Source organism: Paracoccidioides lutzii (genome assembly GCF_000150705.2).
Source record: "Paracoccidioides lutzii Pb01 unplaced genomic scaffold supercont2.7, whole genome shotgun sequence".
In the NCBI taxonomy this organism is placed as follows: Eukaryota; Fungi; Ascomycota; class Eurotiomycetes; order Onygenales; family Ajellomycetaceae; genus Paracoccidioides; species Paracoccidioides lutzii.
In genome coordinates this window covers 38,879-54,968 of record NW_015440953.1, presented here as the reverse complement: position 1 = coordinate 54,968, position 16,090 = coordinate 38,879, and the positions used below count along the sequence as shown (strand labels likewise).

The 16,090-nt window shown below is 47.6% G+C and overlaps 6 protein-coding genes across 6 annotated transcripts; 3 read left to right on the top strand and 3 right to left on the bottom strand.

Moving 5' to 3' along the window:
- Positions 1-1,530: 1,530 nt before the first annotated feature.
- PAAG_03318 (hypothetical protein) lies at positions 1,531-4,425 on the bottom strand (the record flags this gene model as incomplete). The annotated part of the gene is made up of 5 exons (XM_015844921.1): positions 1,531-1,596; positions 1,776-1,886; positions 1,981-2,261; positions 2,349-3,615; positions 3,706-4,425. The coding sequence occupies 5 exons, from the start codon at positions 4,423-4,425 to the stop codon at positions 1,531-1,533; spliced, it is 2,445 nt and encodes an 814-aa protein (XP_015701895.1).
- A 685-nt stretch (positions 4,426-5,110) lies between these two features.
- On the top strand, positions 5,111-6,148 carry PAAG_03317 (sucrase/ferredoxin domain-containing protein; the record flags this gene model as incomplete). Its single annotated transcript, XM_002794726.1, has 2 exons — positions 5,111-5,434; positions 5,534-6,148. 2 exons carry the CDS (start codon positions 5,111-5,113, stop codon positions 6,146-6,148), a joined length of 939 nt encoding a protein of 312 aa, XP_002794772.1.
- Positions 6,149-6,646: 498 nt separating this feature from the next.
- Positions 6,647-8,079, bottom strand: PAAG_03316 (hypothetical protein; the record flags this gene model as incomplete). The annotated part of the gene is made up of 3 exons (XM_002794725.1): positions 6,647-7,065; positions 7,142-7,367; positions 7,459-8,079. The coding sequence occupies 3 exons, from the start codon at positions 8,077-8,079 to the stop codon at positions 6,647-6,649; spliced, it is 1,266 nt and encodes a 421-aa protein (XP_002794771.1).
- A 728-nt stretch (positions 8,080-8,807) lies between these two features.
- Positions 8,808-10,627, top strand: PAAG_03315 (DNA replication regulator sld2; the record flags this gene model as incomplete). The annotated part of the gene is made up of 2 exons (XM_015844920.1): positions 8,808-8,955; positions 9,018-10,627. The coding sequence occupies 2 exons, from the start codon at positions 8,808-8,810 to the stop codon at positions 10,625-10,627; spliced, it is 1,758 nt and encodes a 585-aa protein (XP_015701894.1).
- Positions 10,628-11,311: 684 nt separating this feature from the next.
- PAAG_03314 (RING finger domain-containing protein) lies at positions 11,312-12,521 on the bottom strand (the record flags this gene model as incomplete). Its single annotated transcript, XM_002794723.1, has 2 exons — positions 11,312-12,249; positions 12,305-12,521. 2 exons carry the CDS (start codon positions 12,519-12,521, stop codon positions 11,312-11,314), a joined length of 1,155 nt encoding a protein of 384 aa, XP_002794769.1.
- Positions 12,522-12,923: 402 nt separating this feature from the next.
- PAAG_03313 (hypothetical protein) lies at positions 12,924-15,095 on the top strand (the record flags this gene model as incomplete). The annotated part of the gene is made up of 5 exons (XM_015844919.1): positions 12,924-13,032; positions 13,106-13,153; positions 13,211-13,392; positions 13,452-13,720; positions 13,778-15,095. 5 exons carry the CDS (start codon positions 12,924-12,926, stop codon positions 15,093-15,095), a joined length of 1,926 nt encoding a protein of 641 aa, XP_015701893.1.
- Between the last annotated feature and the right edge of the window lie 995 nt (positions 15,096-16,090).

Genomic DNA, 16,090 nt, shown 5'->3' with positions numbered 1-16,090 from the left:
TTCTATTTTTGTTATATGAGAATTCTTCGTGTTCTCTTGGGGTTGCGAGCAATGGCTAGCTGCAATTATGGTAACAGGGAAAACAGGATGGGAGAGGACTGGGGTTTATCATTTTTGAAATTGTTTTACTGGGTTGGGTTGCTATTTTTCTATTCCAGGTTCAATAACAGCAACGTGCTAAGAAAGCTCTTCCATTTATTTTTCCTTTGGGGTAGTTTATTGGTGTTTGGAGCAAGCTCCCCCCCTTATTTCTTTCTTTCCTTACGCTTCGTATTTTTCATGACTCTATTTTGCATTACTGCTTTATATATGACAAAACGCTAGTTAATCAGTGTAACTGAATATTTTGGTGACTCTTTTTATGTCGATGAAATATAAACTGTCTCTCGCTGCCCAGTTTGAGGTTTTGGAAGTGTCGTTAAGGGCAACCAACTGGGAATGTGGGCCGAATTGTGTCTGCTCCGGCTTGTAGCTTTGCATACAATTCGGATGATCCTCCAGGATAACTATATAATTATTCTCTCTTCTGTTCTTCACATAAATATCAACCATTCACCTGGCTGACTGCCCATCGTTCAAGGGATATTCTAAACGGGCCACTGAAGAAATGACCTTCAAAACAATGAACCAACTTATACATCTCTCCTGGCTTCTCTGCTCCGCATCTCTCTGCGCTGCCAAAGAACCTCTGCCAGATACATACCGAACACGCAGGGGCGCCGTCACAACAAATTAACACCGCCATCCAGCTGTGCAACCGCCATTCGTACTTCCGATATGGCTAGACGGCCTGACCTTCATCGAGCCACTTTGGCCTTTTGACTCAAACTTTTGTCAGCAACTCAAACAGCAGCGGAGAAATAACTGTATCATGAAGAGCCCATCCACAATTCTATCAACTGACTCTTTCCCGGCAGAGAGTACAATTATTCATTATCACATGCAGAGAAATTGTCAAGTTTGCTGGAGCAGCCATTAAGCCAGCACACCACGAATAACGTTTGATGTATTATCACTTATTAATGCGCTCGGCTCTCATTATCAATGAGAAGGCATAAGGGGAGAGGACGAGAAAGTATAGAGATACAAAAGGTTCATCAACCCTTCGTTCCATTCTGCAATGGGCAACAGATCAGCTAGTCTCTGTGTTGGGTCGACGTGGAGCAGGAGCAGAAGTTGAGCTTATAAATTCGAAAACGACCTGACTCTGATGACGCCGTGAGATTTTCTTGATTGATTGATATTTTCTGTTGGATGGGTTGTACCTGGGAGATGACACGCACTGTTGACAAGCGGATTTCGAAGGATTAATTTGACGATGTTCCGTGAGAATATAGCGTTAGTGACTGTCAAACCCAACCAAACATTATCTGTGAAAATGTCTCGCACATTTATATCAAAGATTTTGGTGTCAAACAAATGGAAAGCCGTCTGAGCGTGTGGTCATTCCCTAAACCAGAAGACCCAATCCCGCGATGGCGACCATGAATAAATTGGCCAGCAAAACCCTATCAACTTGTCTTGTGGAGCTCAGATAAACCCAAAACCAGGAAATTCAGCCTCGAATTCACCAAAGAAGTCCCAATCTTCAAAACCCTATTTCCAAGAATGTTAGATGGGAAATGGAAGTCAAATATGCATACTTGCACAGCTTGAAAGTGAAAGTGTACTCGCTATAACGCAAAAGGAAAGAAGACCGTGTTTACAATTTTCTTCTTAGAAAAGGTGGCTTCTAACAGTGGATAATAACAAGAGGGAAAAGAAAGGAAACCTACGTCAAATTCACCAAGGGCATCCGCCCATGGAGGCTGGCCCACAAACGACCGTTCAGGAGGAACAGCAGAAATTCTCTGGGAAACGACACCGGGGACTGACAGATTTTGAGCCTGAGACGGTCAGTTTCTATACCTGTAACTGTGTAGGTAGACTGTTTTCTCTTAAAAGTCAATAAGAAAAGTATGGGAAACGCCAAAATCGTACCCTTGACGGCTCTGAGTCATTGGCCGCATCTCCCACCTGCCTCGAGTGCAAATTATAACTCAAATTACTTAACCGGTCAACGGCCTGCTGTTGAAAGGCGGCTGCTGACTCGGGCCACAGCTTAGTTTTTACGAGCGTAATGGATATGCAGAGGAAGTAGTACTCCCGCATTCCCTTTTCCAGGACAAGGAACTTCTCCTCTAGCCAAGATAATGTTTTCTGGACCAAGGATATTAAAATGTCTGTTATGCTTGGGATGGCCTGGCGAACTACAGATGACGCTGAAGGGAATTGAATAGCTGCCGTTAGCTAGACTCACCAGGCGGAAAAATCAACAGTGCAGAAGAGTATTGAGGGAAAAGTCTTACTGAACCCACAATCCGAGGCATGCAGATGATGACAGATGGTAAATGCGGCATGAAAAGTTACATCCGCCAGCGCACACCAGGCAAGCTTCCCGAGATTATCAATGAGCAGTTGTTGTTGGCAGAGAATCATAACTGCAACTTCAAGACGAGCCTGCGTTGCATGGCTGCTCATGGAGCCCTGGAGCCCTCCGAGGGCGGTGTACGTATAAAGAGAGAGCTGGCATCGCCGCAAATTCGCTTCCAAAAGAGTTCGCCAGAGAAGCAGTTGCTGTTTTTGTGTAATGAACTCCCCGGAAGAATTCGTAGACTGCCAGTCTGGAATTTCCGAAAGGTTCTTGTTGATCTCCTCTTCCAAAAGCGCAAGTTCGCTGGATGTTATGGAAACACGGGGGGCATTGACGAGAGCGCATATCCGCAGCCTCAGGCCCACGGATTGCATAAGAGCAATCTGGAACGAAGAGTCCGTCATGACGTTCAGCGGCTTTTCTTCGAGACTATGAGTCGTATTTTCTCGCATGTCTTCGTCATTGATGTTCAGAGGCGGGAAGCAATCGTAGTCCGATATTTGCATCGTCGGAGGCATCCCACGATCAAGAGATGCCTGTAGGTCCAATTCTAGAACAGTCGCCCATATCCTCCTTCGCATTTCTCTGTTGAACACCGAAATTTTGGTGGCCGGCGGTGGCTCACGGTGACATCCTGCTGACATGGCTAACTTCACCAGTGTTCCCGCGGCGCTCCAAGCTTGATTTTTCTGCGTGTAGTTTGCCTCTTTGGCCAGCATAAGCAAACAACGCACCTGCAAAACAACTAGAGTTGGTCGTTTGATGTTGGCATGGAAAAGCCACGCCTCGGACCAGTGAATCCAGTCCGTTGCAACACGATGAGATAGAATCTTCGTTCCTGTCGCCGTAAACGGACTGGGCGTGTTCACACTCCACACAGACGCCATTACCAGAAGGAGCTGCACAATAAAATGACAAGGGGTTTCTCCCGGTTCGTCCCAGAGCTGCTTTAGCTGCGCGTGAAAGGATGGCATGTGAAGAATGCTGTACATCTTCCCCACATAAGAAAAGTAACAGTTAACTAATTTCTCCACCAGTGGTCGAATTGGAAGGAGGCTCTTCAAGAAATTAGCATCTATCGCCAGCTCTCCGGACAGTGGTTTCTGTGGCCTATCCCTCCCTAGGCTGTGAATTTCACGGTGTATCGTCCCGAGAGATGTCGAAGACGTCAGATTCTGCATAAACGTATTCAGCCCCTCCAGCTATAATGTTTCTTCGTTAATCTCCATTATTTCAAGTATCTCGAAAGTTTCCTCAAAGAATAAGACATGTATAAATTTCAATCAACTAACCTCACACGACAACTTCGACCCATTGCTACAACCCCAAAACCGAGTCCGAGTTTCATGGCCATCAAACCGGAGGCGACTGGGAACCTCGCGTCTCCATTGCTCTTTTCGCGCAGATACATCGTCGCAAGAAGATGATTCATTAGGCCTAGTGGCGGTTGAACCTAGCTGGGACCTGTGCGAATGGGAGAGCGAATCCGTATTGGCTGAAACAGCGACGGTACGGGGCGGCGACGACGACTGGACAAGGCTCTGCACAAGCCTTTCCAGTTCCCTAATCCGACTTTCGTCTCCTTGCTGCTTTGCCGGCTCTGCAATAAGGTCAGGTACGTATGCGTTGGGCATATTAGCCTCTGCCGAATGCCATAGGACTGATGATGCAGATAGATCCTGCGGCTGCTGTTGCTGGCTGTGGGGTTGATGCTGCACCACATGAATGGAGGACTCATACATGCAGGCGCCTGGATTAGGCCCCTTCATACAGCGATTACATGTCGGATAGCCAAAATCACACTTGACTTTCCTATTCCTGCATGGGGCGCAGGCAATTGTCCTTCTGCGCCTTTTGCGCTGGGTGGATTCGGTCGATCCATCCTGGAATGATAACCCGCCATCTGATAAGCGGAGTCGCTGCTGCGCCTGAGTGGCGGGTGTCGCGTTTGTCGCTTGTTCGTGTTCTTGTCGGGGTTGTTGTTGGGACTCCGGGCTTGTGCTCGATGTCATAGTGGATATTTATTTCTTGTTTGGTTCCCCCGTATCGATATCGGCCATACATACATCTAGTCACTCGGAATAAGGATCCTTGGCTGCTATGGAAGAAGTCAAATAAATTGGCTTCTGAGGAAAGGGATCAGTTCGTCTCAACCGTAAGGGCCGAGGTTGCATCAAACTTAGCGGGAATTAGCAGATTGTATCAGGTGGCATTAATGTTCACCAGAGTCAAAATCATGTCGATCTCGGGAATTGGAAAACATATTTTACTGACCAGTCCGTGTTTCCGAATTTTCGGTGAAATTCGAAAAAACAATCTCGACGGAGTTAGTTATCCACCAGCTCGGGTTTAGAGATGACCGCCTAGCGGTTTAAGTTAACACCGAGAGAGCGAGCTCCTGCGTGGTCATCCAAGGAGGTGACAATGCATAAAGGAGATGGCATCCATGTTCTCGAGCGACATGCAAATGTACGGTGGAGGGTGTGTCGCAGATTCAAAGCAAAAGCATTTCTTAATTAATTTCATACCTTGCATGCTCAAAATAAATAATAGGACCAATCCATATTTTAACAAAATATATATATAGTCCCCTATCGTTTTATGTATTTTCTTCCATTCGCCAAACTCTCTCGATTGAGACAGAAGAGATCCATCTAAAAATTCAATCCTACAAAACTATAAGAAAGAGACAGAAAAATGTTGCGCTCCTTACTCTTTTTCAGAAAACAAAATCCAACCAAATCCGGTAGTGAGAACTGCTCAATTGAAAGCAACATATTCCCTGTCGTTAATCCCGCCATCGATGGGCTCGATTGCAATCAAGATTGCGCCGATTGCACAATCAAGTACCCGTCCCGATTCAAAATTAATACAGACAGGGAGCTATACGGCAGCATAAAGCCGTTCGTCAAACATGTCCTTGTCGCGACGGGGAAGGCTGATTGGGCCGAGAAGGTTGAGAATGAGCAAGGCAGCGTAATGGAAGGGTTTAAAAATGGGTCGTTTAAGCCGAGAACCGGGGTATGTATGGTTTTCCGTTCCCCATTTTTTCCCCCTACTCCGTTTGATCACAGTAACCCCTCAAAGACGTTTGCTTTTCTTAAAAGGTGATTTAAATAGCCCATGATGGTTTCGGCGTCGAACATGTCAATTGACCCGGAGCGCAAAAACGTCGCAGGCCAGGAAAATGCAACAACAGTCCTTGTGCTCCCGTCGTTCACTTTCGTCGACTCCGTAACTGTCTCAAAAATACCAGAATTCATGGACCGTTTCATAGATTCCCCAGAAGCGGAGGTACATCATCTATCGATGACCGATGCTGAAACAAACAGCCAAACGCCGCATCCCCAACAACTAACCACCCGCCCCTGCCTCCGCGACCACATAATCCTCCTTTGCTCCCACAACCGGCGCGACGCCCGCTGTGGCATCTCCGCACCCCTCATCCGCCGTGAGCTGGAGCGGCACCTGCGGCACCTCTGTCTATATCGCGACGAAGACGACACCCGCCCCGGCGGCGTTAGTATCATATTTGTTTCGCATGTTGGCGGTCACAAATTCGCTGCGAATGTGTTGATATATCGTAGGAAGGAAGAGCAGATGATTTGGTTAGCGCGGGTGGCACCGAAGGATTGCGAGGGGATTGTTAAGTATACAGTTTTGCAGGGAAAGGTGGTGCATCCTGAGCAGCTGAGAGGAGGGTTTGACCAGTTGGTAGGAAGAGAGGTGAGGTAGTGAGAATATCGATAGACCTTGCTAATGAATATCGGTGTTCGTTTTGTTGCGGCATATAAACATTTGCCATCCCCAATCCCACCACGCGGGTCGTGGAGGATGTAGCAGGATTGGAGTTCCAACGGGAGCTAATATAGATCTATCTCATTTGACATCTTGGGGCCTGGCCTTCGATTGGATTTGACTTCCTTTTGGTTATTTGAACGGATATGAGGATGCAACTCAAGAAAAATCCAAAAATAAATAAATATGTTGTTAATAATAAAAAATGAAAGTTCACCCAGATCATGCTTTATCCATGATCAATTTATAAATCAAAATATAACCAATCATACCAACACTGACAATTGGTATATTTGCACTTCCGCGGTCGGAATTGAAAGTGAAAAGATATCCAAGACAGCATATAGAAGAAGTTATGTCCCAAAACATTACTGGTCTGTATATGCAAAACTAAATCCAAATCAAATAGGTGTTCTTTTCACCAAATCGAGGGGCTCAAAGATGCGCCCACCCATTATAGACGATGACCTGCATCTCATCAATCAAACACGGGATTCCTACCTCTTTATTAGGCTTACTATCTCCCACACCTTTCCGTTGCCAATGTCTAACTCTCGTAGCAATATCTGCAGACTGCCAAGGCAGATCGAGTAAAGAAGCGAAAAGCCCTTTCCACCAGCCAACAATGGCTTCACGCTTCGAAGGGAACGCACGCGCAGCCTCGTACGCAACAAGGTTATATCCAACCCTAACCCTGGGATTGAGCCATACGCCCTTTGATGCTGTTAAAGGGTTATCGTAGTGGATGAGGCAACACTCACTGCCTTCGAGGTGATATGCAGCGAGGGAATCTGGTATTGCACGGAAGCGTAGCGGATTGAGAGGGTTTTGAAAAGGGGCAGCGTCGAATATGGCTAGTTTGATGTTAGCAATGATGGCCTCTTTTGTTCCCCAACTGCTTTAATTAAGGCTGGGTTGAGGAAACGTTACCGATTCCGTTCCAGCAACTCTGGACGGGGATGGGGTTGCCAGCTGTAAGGGCATTTCGCGAACGCCTTGAACTGAAGTAGGGATAGAGTTGGGAAAAAGCAGGAGACCCCTTAGAGTCTCGAAGGGCAAATGTGTCGTAGAAGAGACTCGATTTTGCGAAGTCGAGGGAGCACGTCGCTGCATATGAGCCGGATCGAGTATTAAGAAGAGTTATGATATCGGTCATCTTGTTTTTTGGAAAATATATCGATCAGCTTTAACTGCTTCGTAGTCCTATTTCGTTTCATATTCACCCTTGCTTTAACAGAGTGCCTTACTGAAAATATAACGTCATTCAAAAAAATTATCTTATCAAAAGTCCGTCCAGCAGCAACTAACCTCTCCAGGGGATCCAGGGATTTATTCCGTATGCGTGCCAGGTACGGAATACGCCTAAGCTCCCTTTGCCCCCGTGGAGTATCAATCCACCCTTCACTTGCAGGGGGCTTTTTAATTTCATCCTCATGGGTAACTGGATCTAGGACAATCGTCCTCTGCACTCCCATCTCTTCTAAATCCTTATCCAGCTCTCTAAGCGCATCCTTCGAATTATCCCAGCTCCCACTCTCATACACAGAAACGTATATATTATCCTTGCCAAATCTCCTAGCCAGCTCGACGACCGCAGTATTCCAATGACTTCTCAGAATCGCTTCATTATTCCAGTGCGTGCTGGCCACATACACCGACTTGATCTCCGGGATGACAGTGGTGTCAGTGGGATTCAGCGGTGAGCGGCTCAACGACAAGGAGGTAAAGGTGAGATGGTCGACGATGATAAAGAATAGTATGCAGGAGGAGAAGAGGGAGCCGATATATCCATATGAACCACGCCGGGGGAAAATTAGGCCCAATAACACCCGCCACCAGCGATGGTATCCGCGAGGAGACACCAACATAACCGTACGCTACTACAGAGGACGTGCTGCGAGGAAATCATCAATAGCCCAGTAAGGATCGTTTAGAAAAAGTCCAACATAAGAATAGCATCATAGCATAAGGGACCTTGTTCATGCGAAGTGGGACCAGAGGCTTCGAAGCTGTAAGAGTTGGTGCGCTGTTGTTTGGCTGGCTGTGTGAGAAAAAGCTACGGGACGATAAACTTATACATGGGATAACCTCGTATTTAGCTGCAGGATGTGGAAACGAGTGAGGGCAGCTCGAATTTTTTATTTGATTCTGTGAACTTTCAAAGCTATAATGAAAACCCCATTCAAAAGAATCCACAGATGAAGAGCACTGCACATTGTTCCCGTTCACGTCTGTCGTGTCCACAGAAGAAACCGCCGACAAAATTAACCTCGTTTAACTACGCCGAGGCTGGTTACTCTCGCTTAGTCATACATGCGACGCGGGGCAGAATCTCAGTCAACGCGTTGGGAAGTAATTAGCCAACTTTTGAATTGCTCCCGAGTATCAGAAATATCAGAAAAATATCAGAAAACACTCCAGTACCGGAGGGGAGTACGGAGAACAGTAATACGAGTACGGCAATTTCATGCTCGTTACCTTCAGGGCTGCGTCCAAACCCAGCTCTTAAGGACAAGAGTGGTGCTGCTTGTTTCATCATTGCGTGAATTTGGGGCATTAAATAGTTGCTGGCCTTAATATACCATTGACTCAAGACATGCCAGTCACAATTCACCAAGATGTCCCTGAGCAGGACCAAGCATTGTCTCTTCGTGTGGAACTGAAAGAGTGGGAGAGGGCTTTTTCCGTCGCAAATGGCGGTCGGAAGCCCGGGCGTGATGATATCAAACTTAACCCTGCCATCTGTACGGTACCACCGCCGGCAATTATTCTTATGGGCCTGCTAACCGTAGAGATATCATTCTAGCCGCGAAATACAAGGCGTATTCCCGTCTACGTTTACAGTCGTCGCAGTCCAGCCATATCAGAACAGAGGAGAATGGCGAACAAAACGAGTCCCTCCAAAATCGACACAGGAAACGCAAACGGCTGTCAAATACGGAGGGGAAGGAAGGCGGACGATCTTACTCTACACCGTGCAAAGCCACCAAGCAAATTCTGGCCACACCTAGCAAAGGATTATCGTCTCTTCCAATCTCCCACCCTTCCCAGCTAGATCCATATGACTCCCCATCGACTCTACGGAGACTATTCAGCCCCAGTAATCATCAAGGACCCCACTCATCTTCGCCCCTGCCACTCCGCGCGGCCATTGGCCCCACCCCGCAGCGCAATGGGAAAGCTCTGGGTTTATTTGACCACCTCTCTTCGTCCGGAGGCAGTTCCCGAGGCGGTGCCATTGCAGCAACGCCGTGCTCGAAGAGAAAAACCCATAACCAGGAGGACAACGTTTTTCAAACTCCCACACGGCAGAGAGATCAATTCAATGGGGTTGATTTGAACGAGGACAATGACGATGATGGACGCTACGGTCGTGTAAAAACCCCAGTGTCATCTGCTAAGAAGTTTTACCTGGCGAATTTCTTCGCCACGCCTCCTGCGTACCGCTATACCAATGCTGCTAATGAGCCTGACGATGGGAATCCGCCCAACATCAGCGATAACATGAAAGGGAATGGACAAAGTCCTATATCAACTGGGGTGGGCTCAGATACACCCTCATTCCTTCGACGGAGGAGTTTATTCTCATCAATCAACTCGCGTCAAAATACAAGAGCTGGTAAGCTGCACGATCTGAGCCCCGTGGCGGTACGGATGCCACAGAAACTAGTCGGGAAGGGTCTCAGTGCTATCGTCAAGGGACTGCGGGATATCCAAGAAGAGCGATTGGACGATGACCTGGACGTGCTCAGGGAACTTGAAGCGGAGCAAGCTGGACAACATGATAACGTTATCATTAGTGATAGTCAGTTTCCGAACGGGGACGGCGATGGCGATAATGAGAACAAGGGCGGTTACGGTGATGGTGATGCGCCCGATAACCCAAACGCGGAAACACGACAATGGAAGAAAAAGGGACAGAAGCGAAATACACGACGGATTATTTTGAGGCCTGTGCGCGCAAAGCTGCAAGCAGCACCTGAGGTACCCGCGGCGGCCATTGATGGTGAGAGTGACAATGAACTTGCGGCCGTATTAGAAACGCAGCGCAACATTCCTCCCCCAGAGCTTGGCGATAAAGGCGCGGACAGTGACCCAGATTCCAACTCCGCGACCGATTTGGACTCGGACTCAAACTACGAAGAAAGCGCGGAACTGGCGTCTCCATCGCGCACCAGGAAAAGTAAACCTCTTCCCAACCACAGTATGGCAAAGGAAAAACAGGCTACGACTAAAGCAACGACTATAACTGCTGCTGCGAATACTGCTCCTGGGACGGCGGCAGCTAAGCCGAAGAAACCAATCAAATCAGAGGCCCATGCGAATTACCGTGCGCTGAAGATTCGAGGGAAGAGGTCGGGGCCTAAGCGGAGGTTCGTGGGGAGGTTCCCGGGGAGATTTGGTGGGAGGAGGTAGACGAGGCTTTGCGAAGTGCAGGGGTAGAAGGATTGACGTGATGACTACTGCTGCTTATGGATTTACGTACATCTATATACATGGCGTGGGAAACGATGATTAAACGGGATGGAGCTGGGAGCTGGGATGGTCTACCGGTGTGATGAATTACGGCGGTGGTGTTGGCATACTTTGATGGCTAGGGATGGAATATATAGATCGAGTGTAATCATATAAGAGTTTGGAATTGAGTTATTATTATTATTATTATTATTATTTAATTTAATTTAATTTTTAATATTTTTTTATTTTATTTTTTATTTTATTTCTTTTATTTATTTATTTATTTATTTTTTTGCCTTCTTTCCATTTGCATTAGTTTTTGTGCAGGTTGGCCAAACGCCCATTAATTTATTTGGTAGGGATTGATAATATCTTTTAACTGAAAAAAAGGACTTCAAGGCAGAAATTACTTTTCAATGCCACGAAAGCATAATTAAATAGTAAATACCATTTAAGGGTTATCAAATAACACCAAATCTATCCGAGTTTCACCTCAAAATATCGCAGCCCACACATCTAACAATGTACGGAGTACATCACCCGTTAAAGCTATATGCCCATTGCTATGCTAATCCTAAAAGCGCAGATGTTGTACATACATAATAGACTAACCAGAAACTAGAGGACGGACAGCTGTCCAATTCAATCAGGTTGATACCTATCCCGCGCACGCTGTATCCTCCTCGCCCGCGAAACGGAGCTATATCCATCGTGAGTATCCCTGGCATAAACCCTATTACCAGTTAAGCCAGTTCTCTTTGAAATCCTTCCAGGACACGACCGTCTACGGTCACGGTTCCGGGAAGTAAAAGACGGCGCCAACGAGGACGAAGAACGGGAGGTTGAATGTATATATCTCCCTGCGTCGCCAGCCGTTTCCACCTCTGCACGTGGCAACGAGAATCGCTCGTCCCCCACCGCAGGCTCCTCATCATACTGCACCACCCGATCCCAATCCGTCAACGAATTATACGGACTCCGCAACCACGCCTGCAACTCATGCAGGAACAAACGCGCGTGATCGCGTCCGATAAATTCCTGCAACAACTCCTCCGCCTGTCCACCACTGCCCTTAATGTCTACCGTGCGCAATATTGCAATTATGTATTCAAGCAGGAATTCAGCGTTGTTGATGGTGCGTTCACCGCTATTATCTGCGGTTGTTGAGCTACCATCTCCCTCGGTACTGTGCGGGTTCAAGAAGGCGAAAACCCGCAGTTCGCGGCGGATCCACGTGCGCGCCCGTGAGACGAGGTCTGTGTCCTCATTGAAATGCTGGGGTGTGAGCTCGCGGTATTGCGAGAGGCGGTTAGAGCCTACTCGTCGTGAGTAGAGTTGATGGCGGTATATGTGCCGTCGTCGGATGATTGGGTCATCTGGGGCTGGAGGCTCAGGTTGCGGTTGGTCTCGGCGTGGGCGGCGGCGAAATCTTCTTGGATGGAAACGTGCTGCAGTTCCGGCGGCTGACTCTGGATGTCTGGCTGTGGGTGGTGATTGCGGAGCAGGAACGTAATAGATTTTTGGGCCTGAGGGGAGATCAGATTCTAGTTCATATTTGACCCTCGAGACGACCGCTTGGCCTATGTATCAAAGTTAGTTATCAGTACCAGGGGAGGAAAATAAATCTTCACATACACAATGGGCAAGATGGGCGTTGTTGCAGCCAGCTCAGAAGGCATAGAAAGTCGAAACTGCCATGTTCACAGGGGAGCGCGATGGCACCCTCGGTAACCTGGTCGAGGCAGATCACGCAGGGGTTAAGATTGACATCATTGCAGCCGGATTGACTTTCAGCCACCTCGTCTAGTGTTTTGCGGAGGATTGTCTGCTGCAAATCGACATCGTGTGCCATGGGAGGGAATTACTTCTGCTGTTTGATGTTGATATCCTGATGGATGTCTCTTAGATCGGAGATGCGACGGAAGAATAGATAGTCCGTGATCGGCATAACTTTCTATTTCAAGACCAGTGCTGACAGTCACGGGGAACTAGTCCCAGATAGGAAGGTATGCCGAGGCACATCTTGACGTTCAACAAATCACCCAATGAGGAAATAATCTTTGTCAGTTCATCAATTGAAACCATCGCAACTTCAACCATCTCAAAGTCATAAGCGCACACCCGCTATAGCACGGCTGAGGGGCCTCATCTCTGGTGGTACACCTTCGCTTCCTGACCCTTTTCTGCACTATGCCGTGTGATGCTTAAGTCTGCGAGAGCTGTTGTTTCATCACGGATCGCAAAGCACTCGACTATGGCTGTTCCATTGGTGAATGGGCCCTTGCACAGCGAGGGCCGAAAATCTACATATACCACCACTGCGCTCAAACGGTGGTCATGTCACAATGGTGGAGAGCTACCCGGTGAGCTTGACCTGCTGATCCTACCCTGGTTTCGTTTTCTAATGGATCATAAAGCTAATAGCCACTTCCACAGCTGTCCCGCAGATTAAAACTATCCATGTCTACGATTTTGATAATACCTGTATGAGCTCCGCCTCCCTACCAATGATTGCGAATCCAGAAGCTAAAGTCGTCTCAGTGTTTTCGAGCCCTCTCCCCAACCCGCAATTATGGAATGGGCCGACGATTGGCTTCCTTTCTACCTACGAGTGCTTTGCAAATGGAGGATGGTGGCATGATCCCAACATTCTTGCTGCAACGGGACAGGGAATTGAGGCGGAAGAGCCCGGGGGTTGGAAAGGGTGGTGGAATGAGCAGATAGTATAGCACCACGGCAACTCATCTATAAGGCTGAACGAACCTGCTGACACTCTTCAAAGGTACAATTGGTGGAACTCAGCATGAAACAGAAAGATGCGTTGACGGTTCTGCTCACTGGTCGGGCAGAGAGCCCGTTCGAAAGCATCATCAAACGGATGGTGAAGAGCAGAAACCTGGTCTTTGATCTGGTTTGCCTGAAACCAGAAGTCGGCCCGAATAGCCAGCGATTTTCAACCACAATGAACTTTAAGCAGACTTTTCTCGAAGATCTGGTGCTTACCTACAAAAACGCCGAAGAAATCCGCGTGTATGAAGATCGGATTAAACAGTAAGGCGGGCCCTTGTGTATCTCATGAGCCAATTCTCACATCCTTATTTTTAATAGCGTAAAAGGATTCCGCGAGTATTTTGAAAAGTTGAACCGGTTTTTACAATCTAACCCGCATCCTCAGCCACGGAAACCCATACACGCTGAGGTTATCCAAGTTGCGGAGGGCGCCACTTTCCTTTCCCCTGTCACTGAAGCTGCTGAGATTCAGCGGATGATCAACTCGCACAATCAGGCTCTTGCATCGACTTCGGGCAATATCACCAAATCGCCATACGGGAGACTGAGAATAAAACGCACAGTTTTCTTCACGGGATACCTCCTATCCAATACAGACTCATCCCGCATCATCAATTACATCCTAAACCCCTTGATACCACCCAGTCTTTCCGATTCAAACGACATCAAGTTTATGGCCAACTCCATTCTCATTTCCTCGCGTCCGGTGTCCAAGTCCATACTCGGCAGGGTAGGTGGTATCGGGAAGACACTCAGATGGCGAATCACCGACACAGGAGTGTACGAGAATAAACTCTGGGCCGCCAGAGTAACGCCCGTCGTGGAATCGGAAGTCATATATACCGAAAGCCCAGAGCCGATCATGGTCCTCGCGATGCGCAAGGGCGTACGACCCGCCGACGCCAGCCGAATTCGCAACTGGCAGCCAGTCATAGGTGATAATGCGCTTGTCTTCGACACAACCGTCGGACAAAAGATGGCGCTGAAAATCGAAGAGGAGATCTCTGAGGACGGCGAATGGGATACTATACCGCCCTACAAGAACAACAAGCGTAAAATTGCCCAACAGATCGCTATGCGTGAGGATGAAGATGTGCCTCTTCCCCGGTACATGCGGGAAAATAACAACAACAATAACACTAGTAATAATCGGGAACGCGACCCTCCTCGCAATTACGGAACAAATACCCATGCAACCACGAATCAGGAATACCCCTCCTATCACAACCGGAACAATAACCCCGTCTACCCACGCTACCATGGCGACAGCGGAGGCGGAGGCCCAGGCGGAGGTGGTGGCGGAGGGGTTGGCGGAGGTGGAAGTAGATACTTTGACAATGAGGGGCCCCCCCGACGTGGTGGTGGGGCTGGCGGAGGCAGCGGCGGTGGTGGCCCCGGTGCCAACTATCGAGGAAGTCGTGGACGTGGGCGTGGAGGACGGGGGCGAGGGCGTGGCCGTGGTGGTGGTGGTGGTGGTGGTGGTGCTGGCACGGGAGGTGGTGGGCCCCCGGGGTCTCATCAATATCGGTCGTTGGATGATCATGTAGGTGGTGGTGGAGGCTATGACGGGACGGGGGCGGGGACGGGGGATGAGAGGAGGTTTGGAGGAGGTGGGGGGCCTGTTATGAATTATTGATCACTTTTCTTTTTTTCAAGTTCATTGATGTATATAATTTTCCTTTAAGATTTTTGTCTGTTTTGTTTTGAACTTTTAATGGATATATGCCTCATCCATTTTGCTTTATTCGCTGTAATTCCCTTCTACTTCATTTCCTAAACTCTGGTGTTCTATGTTTCTTCTCCTTCTTCAACTTCTTTTCTTGCGTTGTTCTCCTACCTCCATTTTAATACATTAGTGTGGCCTCTACAGAGTTTATAATCAACCTTATATTTTCATTAAGAGAGCAGTACTTCTCCACAAACACGGTACAAATCTGCAATACACTTCCCCGGGCTTTTTGTTATAATTTCACCTGCGATTGAACGGATGGTATCAATGTTGAGTAAGAAAAATCGACAACATCCAGCGAAAAAGAATAAAAAGGGGGGTGTTGGGGTTGAGAAAATCTCACACCCTTCTCAACAAAGCTGGATATTTGTTCCAATCCTTCATGAGCTGAAAGGAGTGCCGGGGGGGGGGAAATAAATTAAAGGAACAACCAGCTCAACACTTCCTGCATTCACTGCGAAAATCTTAGTATATACAGGATAAAAGATCCCAATCTATCAGTACCAGAACATGCAAAGCCGATAAATTGAAAAACCCCAATAAAATGCTCGTGAGAAGGGCGAATGGGGAGAGGAGAAATGGGGGATATCAAGCAGAAAGAGAAGTAAATCAATAAAACATTATACAGTACATGCATGTATTATATGGATATCCCATGGCTTCCAAGCTCTTTCCATTCAGAACCTAATATATCAATTCAATTGATTGTTCGTCCGATGCGTTCAGCTCCATATCCATATCCATATCCCATTTCGTGATCGTATTTCCATGCTTCGTTGTTGTTGTGAGAATCATTGTCGTGTATTGGTTCCCACTATTAATATCCATATCAACCTTACCTTTTAAGATAGAAACAAGAACAAGAAAAAAACCCAATCCCCAACAGAAGGAATGAATAAAAC